Source organism: Petromyzon marinus, chromosome 41, assembly GCF_048934315.1.
Source record: "Petromyzon marinus isolate PM22_M1 ecotype Great Lakes invasive population chromosome 41, UKy_Petmar_22M1.pri1.0, whole genome shotgun sequence".
NCBI classification, from domain to species: Eukaryota; Metazoa; Chordata; class Hyperoartia; order Petromyzontiformes; family Petromyzontidae; genus Petromyzon; species Petromyzon marinus.
Genome location: NC_133707.1, coordinates 9212117 through 9235135, shown reverse-complemented (window position 1 = coordinate 9235135; position 23019 = coordinate 9212117). Strand labels below are relative to the sequence as shown.

The window sequence follows — 23019 nt, the reverse complement described above, 5'->3', positions numbered from 1 at the left end:
CTTGACCCCTTGCAAGGAGTGTCTATTTCGTGTTTGAAACATCTAAACACACGTTTTGTTGTGCCAGAAAGGGTAACGTCAATTCTTATTCCTTCATCACTTAATTGTCAACTGCTCATTGTAATAATAATTATGCAGTGCATGCACCTTGCTCCGCCCCCCCCCCCTTGCCCACACCCCTGCCCCTCCTTCCTGCTCCTCTCCCCCCCCCGTACCCCCATCGATACAGGGTGGCCCAAAAGTCAGGACACATTGGGTCATAATATTTATTTTAACAAATGACGTAGGGTTATTTCATTGATGTTAACAGATGTTCAAACTGACCTCCATTAACATTAATGTGTGCGTGAATTATCTTTTGAAAGAAAATTCTGACTTTTTTCTGGTCTCAAAACCGCTTTTAGTGTCTATTTTGTCGTCCTTCCCCCACACCTCCGATCAGCGCGAAAGAAGTTCAACATACATACACACATTCAGGGTTCTTGGTCGAGTTTTTTTTTTAAATAACGGATTCCAGGCGACCCCCACAGGAAGACGAAAAAAATATATATTAATAATGATAACCGCTTAAAGCATGAACATTGTTTTAATGCCGGTGTTAAAATAAATTAAATAACCTTATGCGTCCTGACACCAGCCGCCACTGCACTTAAGTCGGGTCCACAGCTGAGCGATCAGCTGAGCAACCAATTCGCTGTCAAAGTCATCGCGCAACTGGTTGCAGCAACGTCCGCGTGCCAACTTGGGGTTGGCATGCAACCCGCAAGTCGAAAGCAACTGATCGCGGCAGTTGTGAAAACACCGCCTTTACTTTTTGCAGCACATTGTTACGCACACCGTGTGTTCGGCCGAGCAAAGAAATTGGAGGGCGTTGAACATGCTTAACACAATTACTTTAACACTATGCAACGCATCCTATATGTGAAGGTACAGCCCTGTTGTCAATCCACTGCTGGATGAGCGTCTGCCCACGCCTCTGCGCTGGTCACGGAGGTTTATTTGGCCGCATGGCCACCTTGGCAGTGCGGTTCGGTAAAGGTGGTGGGGTGTGGCAGCAAACGGATTTTACTGCCATCTCTGTTACCCACAACATAGCCCCAAGTGCCCGATGACAACCTGTTTGTGCATGGTGGTCGCACAATCAAGGACTATCCAGGCTCAAACCCTGCCTATCTCCCAACATGTGACGACATTTTGCATATTCCGGTTTATTTGATCATCGGCAATTTTTTTAAAATCAGAATTTATATCTTGAAAATGTCCATAGGACCTGAAATGGTCACTATTTTGTAGCAGGCACCCTTTTTTAGTTAAGTGTGTAACTCAAAATAATAATTATCGTCGTTGTGGAGAATATAAATAACACGATTGATAAGCAGACAATGTTTCCGTCATATATCTGTCTCTCCACATTAAATATATATGAACCGTGTTTTTTACACATCTCATCGGTACCCCGCGGCTTTCTGGGGGTACGTAATTGCATCTGCATGATCAACACAAGCCAACTCTGGCACGGCTTCGATACGTTGCACGATCGGCACCAGTGGTGTGGCGGTCGAGTGTGCAGGCGGTGCAGCTGCACCGAAGGGCCCGTGGCCCGGGTTGCCTTTGACCAAATTACGTATACTCTTTGATTCTTTCGGTGAAGTCACGTAGGTATAAAATAAAATAAACCACGACGTTTCGGGCGCAACACAAGCGTCCCTTTCCCACCTGATGACGGACGCTTGTGTTGCGCCCGAAACGTCGTGATTTATTTTATTTTATACCTACGTGACTTTACCGAAAGGACCAAAGAGCATGGATTCCTGCAGTCACGAAAGCTTCAAATCAAGATCAAATTACGTATGTACTGCATTTTGAACTTCTTTCACAGCGTACGTAGCCAACCGTGCTAACCGGAGGTGTAGTCACGGCGCAGGCTCGTGGCTTTTGTTTAGCCAAATCAATGTTTAGGGGACCTTTTTTGACAGTATCAAAGCATGAAAATTAAAAAATAGGTTTTTTCCTTTCTGGGAATAAAATGTGTGTTAAGATGTACCTTGCAAAATGTAATTTTTTGGTGTTTGAACATCTTAACACCGATATTATTGCCATTAAGGGTAACACCTATTCTTATTTTCATACAAATCAATGTCGCTGTCTCTCTGAGTTGAATCAGAATCTGTATTTATACTGCAGGAGTCCGATAAGCTATGAAGCTCTTTTTGACAGATGTACAGAGTTAAAGTGAGCGTGTGGCTTTATTTCCGTGTCCGTCTGCGCAGTTTTAAAAGCGCGCGTTCCGTTTTGTCAACGACCACGCTTCAAGTCCATACATCATAGCTGACAAATATATTTACTTAAATCAATTTAACTATACAGTATACACATATTGTACGTATTTGTTTTCTCTGCTAATATGCAGCCTTCGCTTGCCTCTCACAGCCCGAAAGACTCTTTAGAAACATTGTAATTTGCACACGTGTTTTAGTTAGTAGGTGTATGTATATAATGTGTGCACGTGTAATAGCAATTCATCATTAGTTGTTTACCATTGTCAATCCACTGCTGGACGAAGGGCTTCCCACACCACGTTGGTCACGGCAATTGTTTGACCATACTTCACCATATGATTGTGAGTTTGAGTTGGTGAAGTGGTGGGCAAGGGCGGAGATCTCCGGATTGGTTAAGTTATCACTCGCCACTGATGTTAGCTATGGCCAGTGCCGGAATATCCTCGTAGCACAAGCAGCTACATATGCTACGGGCCCCGCACTTTCAAGCTATCAATTCCGGTTCAGTGGTTCTGCACTTGCTCTATTACTATAGTACTATACTGTCTTCAACTTTTATGAACGACTGGGTGTTTAAGGTTAGCGATTTGTCGTATGATCTGGCTGTATAGCAAATGAAAAAATACAATTACTTTACTATACAAGTTAAAAAACATGATTTTAATATTTACGTGTTTTTTTAAATTTAGGGCCCCTTTATAACTTATGCTACAGGCCCCTCACTAGCTTAATCCGGCACTGATCATGGCCATGCATACAACCCATCTTGTCAGGATCATAGCGCGGTGTGTAGTTGATAAGCAACGAGAGCCGACATTCGCCACGAAGTGGCGGTGGCATCCTCACGGCACCTGTGTCAGGCCAAGTGCACCTTGAGGCCACGTGAAAGTGTCAAAGCCTCGCTGGCAGGAGGTCACGGGACAGACCCAGCAGGTGCCATGAGTTGACTTGACCGAGATGACTGGCAGATGCATTGGCTGTGCCCCCTACTGTGCCAACTTGCTGGTGATCTGCTCGTTATTGTGAACGTCGCTCCTCCGCCCGCCGTTGTCGGAAGGCGACTGCCTCCAACTGCCTAGCCGCGTCCTTCACGAACCTCCTGCATAGGGGTGGCTGGTAACCCCTCCACCTGGCACTTTTTAGACCAAGCACCATGGTGGAAACACCGAAGTAAGTTGATAAACACACGCACGTACGCACGCGTGGCAGAATGAAGATCTCGTCACACGAGTCTCATCCCCCCAACCCCACACACGAGAGGCGTCGTTGGTCTTCAAGCCGCACTGACCGGCGTGGCGAAGCACGGCCAAATATCCCCCACGAGTCGCACGGCGTGCAGAGGCCCTCATCCCGCAACGGACCTGACGGAAGGGCTGCATGTACGTGCACAGCAACGCATTGCCATAGCGCATTCGCCTCGATAGTACTAGGTGTGTTTAAGGCGACACGAACACGCGTTAGCAGGTGGACAACCCTGCAAGTCTCCAAAACCCAGAATTCCCACGAAACCTCTCCCGAAAGGGCCCTCTCGCCGTGGCTCCTGATCGTCTCGCGTATTCGTAGTCAAGGAGGGAATAGAAATTCGACGGAATGCACGTGACGTCAAGAGCGCGGCGGCTCTCGCGGTATCGTGAAGGGGGTTAAGCCCGTGTTACGGCACGGGACTTAGGCAGAAACGTCGCGAGGGGGGTGTGATGTGACGGGGGGGGGGAGGCTTACGCTTCGCGCCTCTTATCGCGTTAGCGCAAAACGCTTTTAAGATAATTCCCATTCGCCTCCGAGCATCGTTCTGCTCACGCCGCGGCTCTGCCCGACGCCGTTTATATCCTTGCGTCCGTCAAATATGCTCAGGAGCTGGACAGCAAGCCATGTCGAGGTCTGCCAGCCGCGGCGAGAGGGCTTCAGGAGACAGCGTTCGCGTGGTCATTCCTCGTCCTCCTCCCTTGATTGAGCGCAGACCGCAGAGGATGGCTGTACGGTCCGGAGCTTGGGTTGCATGGCCACAATCGCACTTGTGTGGCTTGTCTTGAATTTTTCCATGCATGAAGGACGGTGTAACACCATTGTGTTTTACGCCAGTGTTACACACCAGTGTTACACCAATATTACACCGGTGTTTTTACACCAGTGTTGCGCCAGTGATACACCGATGTGTTCGAGGAATGTCGAAACCAGGAGGTTGCGATGTTTGGGTCTCGAATGAGCCATTCAGTCTGGACGTGCGAGTTCCCCCACTCTGTCTCTCGCGGCCCACTGTGACGAGTGTTTTCGTGCTAACTCAAGCACAACTCATACCACCATTGAGGTGAACGGTGGTGATAGCGAGCAACGACGAAGCGGAACGAGTCCCACGTGGCGTCTCGTGGTGTCGTGGCTCTGCAGACAGTGCCATCAAAGCCTGGTTCTTAAGGATAAAGCCACTTTGACACTTGGGGATTGATGTGCCTATAACGGGTTTTTTTGAGGATGCAGAATAAATATTATCGGCACAACCTACGATATGTACAGTAATAGGGTAATACGTGACAATTGCTTGGTCCAGGAAAGCATCGCTGAGTCCCAAGAGACGTTATCAAGAGGGCCTTAGCTGCATTGGGACGTTTGGCCAATTTTTTTTTTATCAGTGAGTGGTTGGCCTCATGTGCAAGGAAACCAGAGTGCCCGGAGAAACCCCGCGCAATGTAAAGTAATCGCACTCAACACTCTGCCGTCGTTCAGTTAAACAAATTATTTGGCGACGCTACTGCGTTGGCAGTGGTGCACATGCACAAATTACAAGACAAAACGCAACTGATTTGTCAAAAAAATGCACTTTCGCCTTAAAAACAAGTAGTAGGTGACGTTTCAGGCAATGGCCCTTCATCATCGCAGCTAAAACGCCATCTATTTTATATGTTTTTCTTTTCTAAGGGCAGTGTTATTGGCGAATGTGTTGAGTTTGTTTTCGTTATCTTCTGGTTACTTCACATCCCCGACGCCGACAGCACCTGGCAAGCCTTGGCGTTCACCCATCCAGGCACTAACCAGAGTCAACCCCTGCTTAGCGTCAGAGATTTGCTGAAACCGGGTGCATTCATGGTGATTTGGTCAAAAGCCAAATATGATTTTAATCATCACGTTAAATAGTTGGCAGGGTGAGAAAGACTTTGTCCAGATTCCGAGGCCTGTAGCTATCCATCACTGAATAACAATTATACTTTACAGCACCCAACTCGGATAGACATAACGAGTGTGTGTGTGTGTGTTTTTGTAACCTGCTAGCGCGCGCGTGTGCGTGTGTACGTTCAGGGTGTCACATAACTCGAATACGTCTTTTCAATGTTTGTGTTTCCTTAATGTTTTGAGAATACTCACCCGCCATCGTTGTTAGCAAACGCTGCCGTATAACAAGATACAAACACAGCGTCATTTCTATGGTAACGGAATAAAAGCATGGGGACACACGGAACCTGACGATCGCTGGATTCAACATTAACTTTAACATAGGAGCCTAAGTGTCCTTGAGATTCGGTTACCGTGAAATCTGCCATCGTCAGCCATGAGCTATCCGCTGCTGGATGGTGGCTTGTTTGCGGCCATGACCGTTCTTCTTCGGACCGGAGAACGAGAAATGTATTTTTTAAGAAAGAAAACAATTCTGATTCATAGTCCGAGGATTTTAAAAGGTGGCCCCCCCTGAGACCAAACATCGGACGCACAGTGTACGCACAACGCAGTGCACGTAGAACGATCGGAATTAAAAAAAATCTGTATTCGGACAGGAGAAATCCGATGAGCTACAAAGCTCTTGTTCGAAGATGTCCAATCGGGCCGGGTCAGCAAGACAACTTTCGTCTTCCGGGCCTGGTAACCGCTCAGCGGTAGAGCACGGGGCTCGCACACAGAAGAGCAAGAGTTCAAATTGTGCTGTGGGGGCATTGACTCTGCCAATCATTCGTCCGCTGTCGATAAAATTGGCAGCACTTTTGTGGGGAAAGGTCAACAGCGGTTGTCCTATGGATGGATCGACTCGCCTCGTGGCATAGAAACGTCGCATTTCCACCACTGGCTCAGGGCTGCAAACGGGAGATGAGCACCAAGCACCTCCGTGGTCGTTTGAGCGAGAAATCACTTCGACTCGTACAAATACGTCCGACACAGCACACACACACAGGGTGCAGCACATCACACACACACACAGGGTGCAGCACAGCACACACACACAGGGTGCAGCACAGCACACACACACACAGGGTGCAGCACAGCACACACAGGGTGCAGCACACACACACAGGGTGCAACACAGCGCAGCACACACAGGGTGCAGCACACACACAGGGTGCAGCACAGCACACACAGGGTGCAGCACAGCACACACACACACAGGGTGCAGCACAGCACACACAGGGTGCAGCACAGCACACACACACAGGGTGCAGCACACACACAGGGTGCAACACAGCACACACAGGGTGCAGCAAACACACACAGGGTGCAACACACACACACAGGGTGCAGCAAACACACACACAGGGTGCAACACACACAGGGTGCAACACACACACACAGGGTGCAGCAAACACACACACAGGGTGCAACACAGCACACACAGGGTGCAGTACAGCACACACAGGGTGCAGCACAGCACACACACAGGGTGCAGCACAGCACACACACACAGGGTGCAACACAACACACACACAGGGTGCAGCACAGCACACACACAGGGTGCAGCACACACACAGGGTGCAACACAGCACACACACATAGGGTGCAGCACACACACACAGTGTGCAGCACACACACACACAGGGTGCAGCAAACACACACACACAGGGTGCAACACAGCACACACACACACAGGCTGAAGCACGTACAAGCGATGTAGTGTCGTGTCGTTGCTGTGCGCGGAGAGGTGAGTCTCCACTTTGCTCAATCTGCCCGAGCCGTGTTTTTGTTTTGATTTGGGTTATTTATTTAGCTTTTGTCTGAATGTGATGTTTATGTTCTAGGCCCTGGTGCAAAATACCGAGATCCTAACGGTATTAGCACAATCTACGAATTCAAATCGTCGTTATTAAAACGGCGATGATAGTGGTGACCTTTGGATAACATTTGTTATAATTAAGTATTTTTGACGCACAATGTTATGATTTCATTAATGATGACATATGTTACGGATTTCCCAGCCGCTGCCAGCACAGTGCCTAAAGTTTGCAATTGAAGTGTAATTAATGGCCTGTAGTAACGAGCTCATTTATTACGATGTGTCCATCGATTGTTTTTCCTTGCTAGTGTTACTAAAGTGCAGGAGCAGCATTTTATTTTTTAAGTCTCGCTCTTGAGGGCCAGTTGTAGCATTTCTTCCCCTATCACAATCGCTCTTTAAATAAAGCCACAGTTGCAGTACGGTTGACCCAGATGCGAATATTCCAAGCAGCAAGACAAAATGAGCAAATGCTCAGCGTCGCATGAAAAATACGTTTTACCCTTTCTGGCATTAAAACAAGAGGTGTTAAGATGTTCAAAGAACCAAATAGAAACCTTTTGCAATGAATCAAGCCTGCATTAACCACACGCACCTCTGGTGAACATGCAAACAAGCATTCTCTGATATTGAATAAGTGGCATTGTCTTTGAAACTGATTGACCTACACCAGAGATGGCCTAGTCTTACCAGTGTCACACCAGAGAACACCAAAAGGCGAGCAGTACAAGGACAACGCCACACGTATCAAAGCATTTATGGCTCGGGGTGAGCAGCAATATCATGGGACCTTTTTTTGCCGGTATCAGATACTGACAGTAGTGAGACTAGGCAATTCGTTTCAAAGACAATGCCATATATTAAAACAGAGAATGTTTGTTTGCACGTTCAACTCAAGTACGTGTGGTTGATGCCGCACTTGATCCCTTGCAAAAGGTATCCATTTGGGTGTTTGAAAATCTTTAAACATCTTGTTTTATTGACAGAAAGGGTAAATCTTTGATTTGAAGCTTTCGTGACTGCAGGAATCCATACTCTTTGTTTTTTTCGGTAAAGTCACGTAGTTAGAAATAAAGGATGTTACTAACCTGGTAAAACCTTAACTGTTTATGGTTGTTCCATCATATCTGCCCGGTACTAGTCTATTTTTCCGAGTCAATTTCCCCCCGCATCCCTAGAGTTTAGCATTGTTGCTTCATTGCCATTGCTGCTACATTGGCATTGTTGTTGCATTGGCATTGTTGCTACATTGGCATTGTTTCTTTATTGGCATTGTTGCTGTATTGGCATTGCTGCTGCATTGACATTGTTGCTGCATTGGAATTGTTGCTGCATTGGCATTGTTGCTGCATTGGAATTGTTGCTGCATTGGAATTGTTGCTGCATTGGCATTGTTGTTGCATTGGCATTGTTGTTGCATTGGCGTTGTTGCTGCATTGACATTGTTGTTGCATTGGCATTGTTGCTGCATTGGCATTGTTGTTGCATTGACATTGTTGCTGCATTGCCATTGTTGCTACATTGGCATTGTTGTTGCATTGGCATTGTGTAACGTGGGGTCGATTGGTGTGCATCTGCTCATTTACAGATGAAAGAAGGCTGCCCGGAAGAACACTTTGAAACAAAGAGTTGCCGTTCCACAACCCTCTGGTGTCCCTCGGTGGTGGAGTCACTCGATCCTCAAGAGGAGGGCAGAACACAACGCAGAGTATCCGCTCATCGCCTCCTAACTAACTAGTAGATTACTGTTGCCTTTATTAGCCGGCCTGTACCCTCGTTACGTTCACGGGAGGAGAGGGATAGGGCCAGCCGGCTACACTGGCATGCCAGCGCGGGAAGAAGTCCTAAACCAGACCGTAGCGGGCCGCAATGTAAGACCATTTGTGAACCTCGGCTAAATTCAGCGGAGGCATTCAAGCCATCGTTCAGCTTCGGCTACTGGGCCTCGAAATGGACTTGTGAGTTGCTCTTTCTCTCTCTTACAGGGCAGCGTGCAGGAAGGTGAAGAATATATGATGAGGATTTTTTTTTCTAATCACAAAGTGTCTTTCCCTGCCTCATACATCGGGCAAGGTGCAGTGATGACTTCTGTCTATGGTTGTGAGCCAGTGGTGGAATAATCCACCTGCCTTTGGCAGCGGCCAGTCAATTCCGGATGTCGGTATTTCCAAGGTTACAGTCCTCGCGATTCGCCAGGGTCAACCTATTTCATGTTTACTAGGCTTCGCCATTCAGATACAAATTGTTATTGCACACTGCAAATCCCTGATGATTGTTAGTCCCAAGTTATGTGTGAGTATTTATTAAGATTAAAAGTGCTTTGTAAGTAACGAAGGATACATATGTACACACATACGTGCACAGTATTTCCGAACAAATTTAAATCAGCTCTTCGATTGTTCAGTAAACATCAGGTGCGTGCAGTGTGTAACGACATCCAATTTGTATTTGAATTGCGAAGATCGGTAAACATGCAAAGGTGGGCCGTAGTGGGTCACGATTACTGGAGTTTCACAGAAAACACCGATGCACATACAACAATTGTGGACTTCCCACAAAGTAGTACCTATTTTATCTACCCGAGAGAGATGAAAACTAAACTATAACATATTTTTACTTAACCAGGTAAAGCCCAGTGAGCTATATAGCTCGTTTTCAGAAGTGGCCTGGCCACAAATGATAGCCCAACGAAGTAACTTATCATGTGGAAATGTGCTGTAACCAAATACTCCAAACGCATGTTTCTAAATGTGGAGGGAAAAACCGGAGGACCCGGAGAAAAATCCACACGACCACGGGAAGAGAGACACACAAACTCCAAATATACAGCAGCAGGCATCAGGGTCGGGATCGACCCACGACCTCCTGCATACCTGGCGAGGTAGTAAACATTTCATCATTAAGGAGTTTCCTCAAACCCCAACAAGCAATCGAACTCACATTCCTTAAAATTGTGAGTGAAGCGCTCTCTCCACAGTGCCACCCAGCTCGTTATCAATGATCATAAAACAAAAATCACCCTTACACAAATGATGAAACAAAGCAGGTGCTTAATGAAAATTGCGTTAAAAAACAAAACCACACACACACAACCGAGACACCCATTACGAACTTACGAGCCACTCTCGCAATTAACTTTAACAGACCTCCCTTTAATGAGCTTGCGAAACGAGACACCGGGCCGCGAGGAGCCCAATGGACTCATTAATTGCGCCGTAATGGTTACGGGGCCCACCAACCAACCCCCAACCCCCGTAATGACCGCGCGTAATCTCTTTAACCTGGAGAGCGAGCGTGCGGGTACAGGGGGATGAGAGCGGATGGCGGGGTCAGCCGACATATGGGGTCCCCCGTGTGTCTCTCGCCTTCAAACGGAGAGGAGCTGCCACACCTGTCCCCGGGAATAGGGAACGGGGGTAGCTACATCTGGACCTTTGAAATCCCAGCGGAGCGTAGGGGCGCGACTTTTCATTTAATTTTGATTAATGGCTCTCGTCCCTTTTGTGCGTGTCGCGCTCTCGTCTCGCGATGTTGCTGTTGCTGATATTTTATCTACACGGGTGCAAGTGCAGTGCGGTAGGGGAGCGCTTGACTCGCACGTTGAAGGTTGAGAGTTCAAATCGCGGTCAGCGGGATCGGCTTGACCTATCGTAACGTCTGGGGTTGATAAAATACGTACTTGTTTGTGTGGCGGTTGCGCCATGCAGCGACAGATCGTCGTCGAGAATGAGATTGTTATCAGTGGATTCGAGCCTCCAAATATACGTTGAAGCAGTTTCAATTTAGTTCGTGAAGAAGCTCCCGCCACGTGGCGCCTCTCTCTCTCTTTGAGACTGAGCAAATACTGTTGTGTGCGGTGCGTTACAAGTTGAAATTATTATTTCAATGATCATACTTATTAACACGCGGTACAACCCAAAAACACCTTGGGGAGATACATATTCCATCATTATTTTAAGTTCATTTGTTATTAAAAAAAAAGTTAAATCGTTTAATCAGTAAGGGGCAACAGTTAGGGTCAAAATTAGAGAGATTTTGTGTGTGTGTGTATTTGTTTCCATCCTCGCAATATATGTGAAATAATCTCTCTTCATCTGTCAGCACTCATTACATGTAACCAAACACCCCACGTTGTAACATTGCATAATCAGTCATTAGAAGAACAGCTCAGAACATCTGGGCGGTCTTACGAAGTTCAGGGACCACCAACACGGTGCACGGTGCCCGCGTGTGTTGGTGGTTGCACATGGAACACCAAAGGGGCTTTGGAAGCGGTTACGCGATCCTTTATCGCACTATGCACCACGATCCAGGATTTCTGGGTTCGAGCCCCATCCACGGTTACCGTCAGTGGCGAGTGATGTCTGAATCATAGGCTGGCTCTCTGCCCAAGCTCGACTAAGCGTTTGTGTACGGTGTGGAAACATCAGTATTGTGGAGACAAAGGCAAGTTGGTTTGGTGCGGTGCTGGCCATGCTAAGTGCACGCTAACAGTACTTTCCCCAGGAGTCTGCCAAAGGCTATACGGGGGATCTTTGTCTTTTTGTGTAGAGCAGTTTGTGCACTCATTGGTGCATTGCGCTAAAAAAAAAAACATCTGACCACCTGAGTTTTATTCCCGCCCAAGAATAACAACATAATTGGCACGTGGTATTAGAATGTTGGTGTATGTTGTGCGCGTGTGACACACCATATCCTCAGCATGAACCTTAAACATTCGATTGTTGTGCTCACGACTCGATGCCATGATCCATCGCGAGCATGAGAATCGATTCCAATATCTACGCATCATGAAATACCTTCTCTGCAGCATCGCAGTAGAGTATTATCTATGTCTTCGTATGAAACCTGTGTTAAGATGTCAGTGGTTGGTCGCATGAAATGTATTATCAGTGATATTTCCCCTTAATTTGCGATATAAATCCGTGTGAAATCATGAATTTCATCGCAACCCGCCTCGGGTTTTTATTTATGCATTTGTTTTCATGTGCACGCTAATTTACAAAGACAAAGCTCCCCCGTATAGCCTTAACGTACTGTTGAGGCAAGTGCTGTTCGCGAGCACCATGTGAAGACCGACACGGCACACGAGGGTGTGGGTGGCCAGCACCACACCCGGCCGCCTTTGTCTCCCCAGTGGCGATGTTTACACATCGCACCAGGTACTCATTTGAGGCTTAGTCGACCTAGGGGAGGCCCAGGACCGGTTCAGATGATCTTCACTGGTGTTGGTCGTGAGCGGGAATGGAACTATGGTTGCCAGGGTTCGTCACGCGGCGCGCTAACCGTTGCACCCACCGCTCCCCATACACCAATTTACGCACACAATGCGCGAGGCATCGGGCAACTTATCCCTCTGAAAGGAAGTTTTATATTATGACTCGAAATTGCAGGGGTCGCGACCCCCTCTACAACAGGGGGGATCACGGCCAGACTTCAGAAATCCAGCACCCACTCTTGCAAACACAGCGGGTTCGCGTTTCACTGCTTATATATAAACGGACACCGCCAATGGAAATCTGCGGCAGCCGTCCACAGAGACCCGGTCGGTTGAGTGTTGCGAATGGCAACAGGGTAGCACGGACTTTGACCGGACATTCGACGTGGACAAAGAAACGAGGACGATGTCGTATTTGGAATTGCAGAGGAACACGTGGAGTAGAGAACACCAGGCAGGTTCCAGACGTTATCCAATCTGTCATGTAAGCTGGGCATGGGCAGGATACGTTGCTCTGATGGGATAATGGGCAGCAATCAACAATAATGAACGCAGATGCAGCCAAGGGCTCGAACGCGATCGAGGGAGGACGGAGACGGAGGAGATGGAGCGATGCGATCAGTTCATGTGCAGATGCGTGGAATGTTGCATCGTGGTGCCCTGAGAAATGGTGGGGGGGGGGAGGTGGGGAGCCTTCATCCAGCAGCGGAATGATCACGAAGCTGATTGCGGACTTTAGCACCGTTCACAAAACCTCTTGCGATAAACTTGCGTTGGCCTATGTGTATGGATAAACGAAAAACGGCACGATTTTTATTCCCACAGTTTATTTTGTCGGTCCAAAAAGCGAAAATCTTTTCGGATTCGTCTCGTTGCAAGCGTAGATTGGACAGAATTTTAACCAAGTTTTGAGATGTTTGTCGTTTTACTTCTTCCAGAACATAATTAGAATCCGCATCGCTAGCTCACAAGTGGCTATGTGCGGAGTGTTCAGTATGTAAATGTGTGCGTTCTTCGTTTAATAAAGCACACATTTTAGTAATTTGAAATCTGGCCCGGGGCCTCTTGTAAGTAAATTCTACCACACATGGCTTACGTTGTCAGCTCACACATTGGGAATACAAAGACGGACCTGGCACGCTTAATGCCGGTCCCCACCATCCCGTGTCATGTTATGTGCTGTTACTGGGCCTTAATAAGTTCTCGCTTAAAACACATGGGAAAGCAGTCCACTCCCATCGCAACCTTGTGCGTAACAGTACTGTATATATATTTATTTGAATGGTGGTGCAGTGGTTAGCGCGTTGCCCTTCGAACCTGCTCGTTAGAAATCAACGGGGAGTGATACATAAACCAGTGCTGAGTACCTGGTGCGGTGTGTAAACATCAGCACTGGGGAGACAAAGGCAGCCGGGCATTGTGTTGGCCACACCAGTGCCTCGTGCGCTGTCTAGGCCTTAACGGGTGGTCGCTAACAGCATTTGCCCCCAACAGTCTGTTAACGCTCTAAGGGTGATCTTTGTATTTCGATTTAAAGCTTTCGTGACTGCAAGGATTCATCTTCTTTGGTTCTTTCGGTAAAGTCACTCAAGCGCTGTCTTCTGGACAGTCCTGTTTCTTCACCTGAGGACGGCTACTTGTGTTGCGGCCGAAACGTCGTGAGAATTTTATTGTCTTATTTTATTTTATTATTTTATTCTCATTCTACGTGACTTTACCGAAAGAACCAAAGAAGAAGGTGATCATTTTTTTTTCTTCTTTGGTTCTTTCGGTAAAGTCACGTAGAATGAGAATAAAATAATAAAGTAAAATAAGAAAATAAAATTCTCACGACGTTTCGGCCACAACACAAGTGGCCTTCTTTAGGTGAAAGGGACAGACCAGTTGGGACGACAATTTTATTGCTTTATTTTATTATTTTATTCTCATTCTACGTGACTTTACTGAAAGAACCAAAGAAGATGCATCCTTGCAGTCACGAAAGCTTTAACTCGAAATTTAAGGTGATCTTTGTCTTTAGTGGGGCAATGTGGGTAGCGGTGGTGCACTATAACATATTTACGCGGATCTTTCATGATGACGAGCCATGGTCAATCCACAGGTGGATGAAGACCTCCACAAGCCGACGCCATCTCGCCATCCTGCGATGTCAATGATCTACACAGCTGCTGCACACGCGCTGATTTGATCGCTCCAATCTCTCCGATCGACGTCATCTCGCTCGCGTTCCATTCCTTGGCTGCCACTCCGTAATTATTCTTGACCAAATCGGCCACCGTCCCAAATCCCCCAATCATTACGGCGACGTTATCAACGAGTGATCTTTGCCGCTGCTGTATACCTAATCCATTGCTTTAGCGAGCACAGCAGGTTCAAATGATTTAATTTGGGGAGAAAATCTCGACTATGCAGAGGCTTTTGTTTTAAGGATCCAGCCTTTGGTTGTTGTGTTTTTATCTCTCCTGCGAATATATCTCCAAAAGCTATGTGTGAACTTCAGAATCCCTTTAATAAGCCCCGTGTAAACCTCTGTTCGCTGTGTGTTCCTATGAATTCGTATCGAGTTACTCCCACCCCACGTGTGCGATACTCCGAGAGCTTTACAGTGAAGCTTGCATCTCCCGTACACTCGCCGATAGTCTTGGCTGATCTTATCTTCTAAACGGGGTGTCGAGTGCAGCTGTAACTCAAAGGGACCCCTTTTATATCGCGAAGCACTTTTTTTGTTAAAAGTAGAAAAAAACCCCGCAGGACTAATGCAGTTGCAAGGCTGAAGATTTTTTTTTTGGGGGGGGGGGGTAAAATGTATTATCCAGAGATCCCGAATCCTTGCGATCCATCGCGGCTCGCCTTGGAGTGAACCAAATCGTTTCCGTACTCAACACGGTGCATTGCGGCTCCTGAAATATTGAGAGTGTTTTTTTGTTTGTTACCGAATTCTAAAAAAAAATTCTCTCCCTGTTGTTTTGGTTTGCCGGCCGACCGCTAACATAATCGTGTTAACAATGTTGTTTGTGTAACTACTCGGATCGATAGATTCACGGGCTGATACTCTAACTATGTATAAACGTGCTGGAACATTCGAGTGCGCCTTTAAAGCATTGCTTGTTGATAAACTGTGCGGCATTGCTTTTCATTGCCTATAGGTTAGCCTCGTGCGTGCATTTAGCGCTCAATATTTAACGCTCAATATATTTAAGTCGCTCCAAAGCGCCTTAAAAAGTGCACAAACACAGATAACAAACAACCCCCACTCAACACGTCCGTCAATAATGCTGCAGCCTTTAAAGAAGAGGCGACGTTTCGGGTAATGACCCTTTTTAATATCGCATAAATGAATGCACCATAATGAACGGCCCTTTGCACTGAACACGGCCCATAACTGAACGTGCTATGAAGGTCACTCGCCCGAAACGTCGCCGAGTGTATGTTTTTTCTCCTTTGAAGACCGCGGTGGTTTTGTTATTCATGCTTGTGCACCACTGCCGCAGCCCCAGCAGCAGCATCGCGAAATAGTTTGTTAACTAAAGTGGGGCCGTTACATGCAATGGATTCAACTCTGTGACGTTTCGGGCAATGACCCTGCATAAGCACGTGACGTTAAGTAACGATTGTTAATATTAAGCAATGGGGGGGGGGGTGGGGGGGTGTGTGTGAGAGTGGGAGTTAAACGTTAGCTATGTACACCATATACTCGGTTAACCCCAGTTCAATCCCGGGTCACGGTTAACAACAGTAAAGGCGCAGTCACGTCTGAACCGGACATATACCCGCGTCACTACCTGCCTACCATTTCACACGTAGGCTTTCGCGACCAATGTTATCGATAAAAGAGTTGTTTTGGGTGATTTCGTGAATTAAACCATTTTATTATTATTCCAGGTTAGGCCCACTGAGCTATTAAACTCATGTTCAGAAGCGACCTGGCCACAAATTATAGCTTAAGTGGCCTATCATTTGGAAATATATAGCATCAAAATCCTCCAAACGCATGTTTCTAAATGTGGAGGGGAAAACCCGGAGGACCTGGAGAAGAATTCACGCGACCACGGGGAGAGAGACACGCAAACTCCAAATATACAGCAGGCGTCAGGGTTGGGGTTGAACCCATGAACCTCCTGCATACCAGGCGAGGTAGTTAACATCTCCTAGCCACCGTGATAATAAGAGAGAGACACGCAAACTCCAAATATACAGCAGCAGGCATCAGGGTCGGGATCGAACCCACTGCCACCTGTATACCAGGCGAGGTAGTTTACATCTCCTAGCCACCGTGATGACGATGAGAGAGAGACACGCAAACTCCAAATATACAGCAGGCGTCAGGGTCGAACCCACGACCTCCTGTATATCTGGCGAGGTAGTTAAAATCTCGCTACTTACTTTGCTAGACTGCCCTCTGCTGCCCACCGCGTAGCCCCGCAGCTCATCAAACCCGTATTATATGCATGGTGTTGGCCCGTCGAAGAACTGTCCAGTAACCAGCCTGCTGAGCTTCTAAGCTCGGCCGCATTCCAGGTGAATTTAGTCACACAAAGGCACATAGACTTTAAGAGGTAAATATTGCACATATCCACTACATTGCTTATTTAAGATAATTACGCCAATGTATTCCTTGGAACTGTTCAAGTATTAACAGCATGGTTATTATTATTATTAGCTGACTTCGTTTGTATTCGTCGATGGTAAAGAATAGCGGCAGCCAAGGAATTGCGCAGCGGTGGCTAGGAGATGTTAACTACCTCTCCTGGTATACAGGAGGTCTTGGGGGTCCATCTCGACCCTGACGCCTGCTGCTGTATATTTGGAGTTTGCGTGTCTCTCTCTCTCCACGTGGTCGCGTGGATTTTTCTCCGGGTCCTCCGGTTTTTCCCTCCACATTCACAAACATGCTATACATTTCCACACGATAAGGCCACTTCGTTAAGCTATCGTTTGTGGCCAGGTCGCTTCTGAAAAATAACTACTAGATAGCTCAACGGGCCTTACCTGGTCAATAAAAAAACAATTTATTTGAGTTGGATTGTAGCATCGCAGAACCGTGAGAGATGGCGACGGCTTGGGGAGACGTTCGTCCAGCAGTGGACTGACCCTGGCTGATGATGATTGCGTAATCATAGGTGTGCACACTGTATACATATATCATCTGGCTGAGCGATGCGCGCCGTGTGTGTGTGCGAGTCGGGCGTGGGTGTAGTGGTCAGCGCGCAGCGTTACAAACCCGGCGACCCCAGTTCGATTCCCGCTCACGGCTAACACCAGTGACGATTATTTTAATCGGTACTGGCCCTCCCCTAGGTCGACTCAGCATTAAATGAGTACCTGGTGCGGTGTGTAAACATCGCCACTGGGGAGACAAAGGCGGCCGGGCGTGCTGCTGGCCACCCACCCCCTCGTGTGCCGTGCCGGCCTTCATAGGTTCTCGCTAAACAGCACTTGCCCCAACAGTCGGTTAAGGCTACACGGGGGACCTTTGTCTTCGTCGTGTATTCCGCTGTCCCTCCGTGTATTTATTCTCACCGTGCAATTAATCCACCGCCGTCTAAGAATAAACCACGAGCTGCGACTCCGCCGAGAGTTGTGGGTAGAGATCTCTCGCGGTGTTTATTTTTTTTTTCAGACCATTCGAACCGCGAGTTTATTTGTCGTCATTGTCGTCACCCTTCCACGGATCGATCTGCCGCCGCCGCAGCCGAAGCGATCGCGATCCCTGCCACAGTCCAAGTGGCACCCGGCACACGAACCGATGTCATCGCTCCATCTCCTCGATGCGCACGCCTCTCGGACGAGTCCCGTTCCTTGGCAACCGCTCCGCTATTATTTTTGATCGTCGGACATCGGCAACCTCTTCTCGTAGAGACGCGTCCTGGCCCAAGTGTGTGTTTTTTGTTTGGTAATAGCTCGGTAATTCCTATGTATGTATGTACGCATGTTGGACTTCTTTTGCACTGTACGTAACCAACCGTGCTAATCGGAGGTGCAGGGGAAGGGCAATATACTAAACACTTAAAGCAGTTCTAAAGAAATTCGTTTTCAATCTGGATTTAAAAGTGCATAGTTTCATTGGCTTCCCAATATCGGAAGGAAGAGCGTTCCAGACGGACGCACAAGCGCATCCGATAGCACGCGATGCTGGTGCAATCTTTGTTTCCGATGGTTATCCAAAAGCCGCTGCTATGCCCATACACACCACATATAGCCAATAAACATGGGACGTTGGAAAAACATTGGCACGTGGTTAGAACCGTTGGACCAACATTTCATGTTTAATGAGAATTAAATATCCGCATACGACCCAGAGTGACGAACTTCAAATGGCAGTGATGTTTTTGAAGGGCCATGAAAGGTGACATTTTGCACATAGTCGAGCATATTCTTACAACGAGCAACACTTAAAAAAAAAACACTATTGTTTCATGAAGGCCCTGAACATTTTACAGGGCAGTTTCAGCCTAAAATGCTGACATTGCTTTAAGTCTCGCGTTAAACGCTCAATAGACAAACGCTTCCCACGGTCAGCAACCAAAGTAATTCGCTGCACGTGGAGTGTGACCCTAAAAGCCGACACGAGTGGGTGTACAGACACATGACCTTCTGAGCACGACAGTAGTGTTGTCTGTACGTTGAAGCAAAGTACAGAGGCCAGGACAGCACAGCTCAACAAAGTCGCTTAACCACTCATACTCCTTACGTGGCCCTGTGATTTGAAATTCCACGTTATCGTGGCAAGTGCCATGACGTAAATAATGCGTACATTTAAACACCGCTTCGCTTAATCATTGATTGGCGATGCCCTTTATTTAAGCGGGTGACGAGAGCCCGTTGAGATTCTTATCTGTTGAGATTTCACATCACACGGCCGGCACTCATTAGCACCGCATCTGCAGTTCAGGCGAAATCAATTTTAAAATGCTGGAAGTTGGCCAACACGCCGACAGGCGGTCACTTGGTCTGGCTCTTTGTCAATGGTGTCACGGGGGTCTCGCAGGTGCTCAGGCACAGGTGCGCGTGTTCGTGTGCTCGACACTGATAACGATCTCACGTGAAGCTAGATCGCCTCTCCGGTGATCGGCACCGTGCGCATTACTTACCACGTGCTGGTACAGAGGGGGTTTGTCTTTACATGACTGGATATTGTGTGTTTTTTTATATCACGTGAGTGACAACCAAATGAGATTTAACATCAGACGTCAATGCGATACAACCTCTAACCTTGTTATAATAATAATAATAATAATTATCCACGCTTCGTTATCAAACGATTACTTTTTGGGGTGATGACATTTGTTCAGAGAGTACATATATATTGACCTGTATTCTTTCGCCTTGAAGTAGGTCCGTTGCCTGAAACGTCTCCTATTATACAGTTTTCCTTTTAAAGCCGCATTGTAATTGACGAATGCGTGCTGGTGTACCGCTGCCTTCCCGGTATCACCCAATTATGCGTCACAGTTGATATGGATTTAGTTGATATGGATTTAGCTGATATGGACTAAAAAGAAGAATAATGACGAATGCCACGTAGTTCCTCATGATGTTTTGCCTATTTTGTTTACGACAGGAATGATCGTAATTGTGCAGTAAACGAGACTGTGGTGCACAAATTCATTTCAATGAGCTTTCTGCGCCTCTATGAGTTTGGCGGGGAGTGGAGCGGTGGCACAGTGGTTAGCGCACTGCGCTGTGAACCTCGGCGATCTGAGTTACATTTACCGGCCGCAGGATTGGCGAGTCATGTCTGAACCACCCAGAAACACCTCACTGAGATTATTACTGAAGTCGTTGGGTGACTCGAGGATACAAAGACAAAGATCCTCCGTATAGCATGTAACAGACTGTTGGGGCAAGTGCTGTTAGCGAGCAGCTATGAATAAAGGCCGGCACGGCACACAAGGGGGTGGGTGGACAGCACCACGCCCGGCCGCCTTTGTCTCCCCACAGGTGAGGTTTACACACCGCACCAGGTACTCATTTTAGGCTGGGACGACCGAGGGGAGGCCCAGGACCGATTCAGATAATTGTCACCGGTGTTGGCAGTGAGCGGAAATCGAACTCGTGTCGCCAGGTTCGTAGCGCAGGGTGCTAAACCACTGCACTACCGCTCTCCGTGTGTGTAGAGCACACACACACACCGATATGGTGAGTCAAGTTTCTGCTATGTGTACATTTACATGTCAGAAATACATTACCGTCGAACAGGGTTTTATTAATGCTGTCACTTAGAGGAAATAAAGAGGTCGACGTTTCGGCCAACGGGCCTTCAGAAAATACTGAGGTCGGCAGAGAGAGAGAGTTAAGCTCGGTCAGGTGAGTTTGACGAAGTGGATGTTATTAAAACGTGAAAACAGTGTTTTGATTGTGCGTCTTAAGTGCAATTTGCGCTATCGCCATTCAGCGGGCCGTAGAAGATCCTCAAATGTCACCGGTTGACCCTGTTGCAATTGACAGGACTGTGAACGTTTACCCCGTCATTTAAAGATAACATCGGTAATAAAAAGAGGGGGGCCATGCGCGCTAAACGACAAAGACAAAGATGTTCCGTATAGCCTTAAGAAACTGTTGGGGCAAGTGCTGTTAGCGGGCACCTGTGAAGGCCGGAACGGCACACGAGGGGGTGGGTGGCCAACACCACACCCGGCCGCCTTTGTCTCCCGATGTTTACTACACACCGCACCAGGTACTCATTTGAGGCTGAATCGACCTAGGGGAGGCCCGGGACCGGTTCGGATAATCGTCACCGGTGTTGGCCGTGAGCGGGAATCGAACTCGGGCCGGCGGGTTCGTAGCGCAGCGTGGCGCTAACCGCTCCACACACACGCACACAGACACGTACAGACAGGAAGACAGACCAACGGTACTCACTTAGCAAAGTCGCCGTGTGGGTCCCGCTCACCCTCCCGTCGGCGTGGATCTGCAGGTGGTACCCGATGCCCACCCTGCAGTACAGAGATCCCTTCCTCGCGCCCGCTTTTCCCCAGTGCCGCGGCTCCCTGCCGGCCGAACGCAGGGTGCCCGGCCCGGCGAGATGCTGCTGCTGCTGTAGCTGCTGCAGCTGCTGCAGCCCGGCTGGCTCGAGTACCGCCGTGGGTTCGGCGTCCGAGTTGGACTCGGGGTTGTCCGGGATGGCCTGCAGCAGCGGCAGACAGCGGAGGTGGACGGCCAGCACGACGAGAAAGCGCATGTCTGGGTGGTACACGCGGCTGTGCGCAGTGCGCTGAACTTGCCGTGCGGTCATCCGAAATGTTACTCTCTTGCTCTTCTTTTACGCACGCACTCTCTCCCGTTCTCTCTGCCTCGTGTCCCCCTCTCTCTCTCTCTCTTCCTCTCCTCTCTCTCTCTCTCCCTATCACTCTCCCTCTCTCCTTCTCGCTTTCTCTCGCACGCCCGCTTGTTAACGAGGTGTCGATCACGCGTGTTATATCCACACACCCACCACCACCACCACCCCCCACCCAGCCCACCCTCTCCTCTTCGCTGTCTCACCCCACTGCCCGTTCAGTTCGCCTATTGCCCCGGGTATTTATAACGCGTCTGATGTCACAGCGTGCGCGCATACCTACAAGTGACTGACCCCAGTGCATTGCGAACACGGGAGACTGAAACTGAGACTTGGGTATTGGGAGGGGGGTTCAGGGAGTCGTGGGTGGGGGGGGTACAAGCCCCCCCCCCTCCGTCCCTACTTTTCTCCATGGCAATTAAACAAAATGTGTTTTTCTTGTTGTTATGATACTGCATAGGCAGTGGTGCATAAGCACACGTGATATAAATTCAACACATTTGCCAAGAACACTGCGGCCTTAAAAGGAATATAAATATATAAATTCAACACATTTGCCAAGAACACTGCGGCCTTAAAAGGAATATAAATGTATAAACTCTGCTACGAAGAAGGCCCATTTCCCGAAACGTTCCCTATCGCAATGTTCATCTCTGTACACGAAGGCCAAGACACCCGCAGCAACCCAAACTCTTTGGTGAATTAAACATCCCCGAACACCTACTTACTACATTACCTATACAGGGCGATCGATTTCTAAATTCATCATTAAAATAACAAAACATTTTAGGGAAAATTTTTATTTTCGTAAGCCAAAGCCTCGACCAATCTCCCGCCAATTGCAATGCGCTCGTTACATCGTTAAACACTCCTCTCTGTCAGGTAGGCAGCCGTGGCTTTCTCAATATCAAATCGCCCCATGAAAATCAGCTCAGAGGGAGGTCATTAAAATCTGTGGGGTATCTATAAATGGATCGGCCTGTGTAACCAACTATAGTGCTCTGAGAAGCTAAGCAGGATTCAGCCTCGATGTTGCTCGGATGGGCGATCACCGTGCACATTAACCGTTGTGCAGGCTACTAAGGGGCTACGGTTGTCAGCAAAACGGCAGTGCAGCAACACCAGTTGTACGGCACGTCTATTGCTCCCCGCTGTCGCCGACCGCCGCTACGACCAGCGTGGTGAGGTATGGTCAAATAACCCCCGGCGAAGGATTGCCACTGCTGCACACGTGCCGAGGGTGTGCACGCCACACGAGCGGGGGCTGCGGGTGGGTGGA

The 23019-nt window shown here is 48.1% G+C and overlaps 1 protein-coding gene across 1 annotated transcript in view; it reads right to left on the bottom strand.

The window, feature by feature from the left end:
• LOC116950924 (fibroblast growth factor 5-like) overlaps positions 1 to 21877 on the bottom strand; it is a 31428-nt gene extending 9551 nt beyond the window's left edge. Inside the window, exon 1 of the mRNA XM_032969099.2 lies at positions 21326 to 21877. Coding sequence (XP_032824990.1) covers positions 21326 to 21698 — 373 coding nt within the window. The 5' untranslated portion in view covers positions 21699 to 21877. The remainder of the gene's footprint in view (positions 1 to 21325) is intronic.
• Positions 21878 to 23019: the final 1142 nt, after the last annotated feature.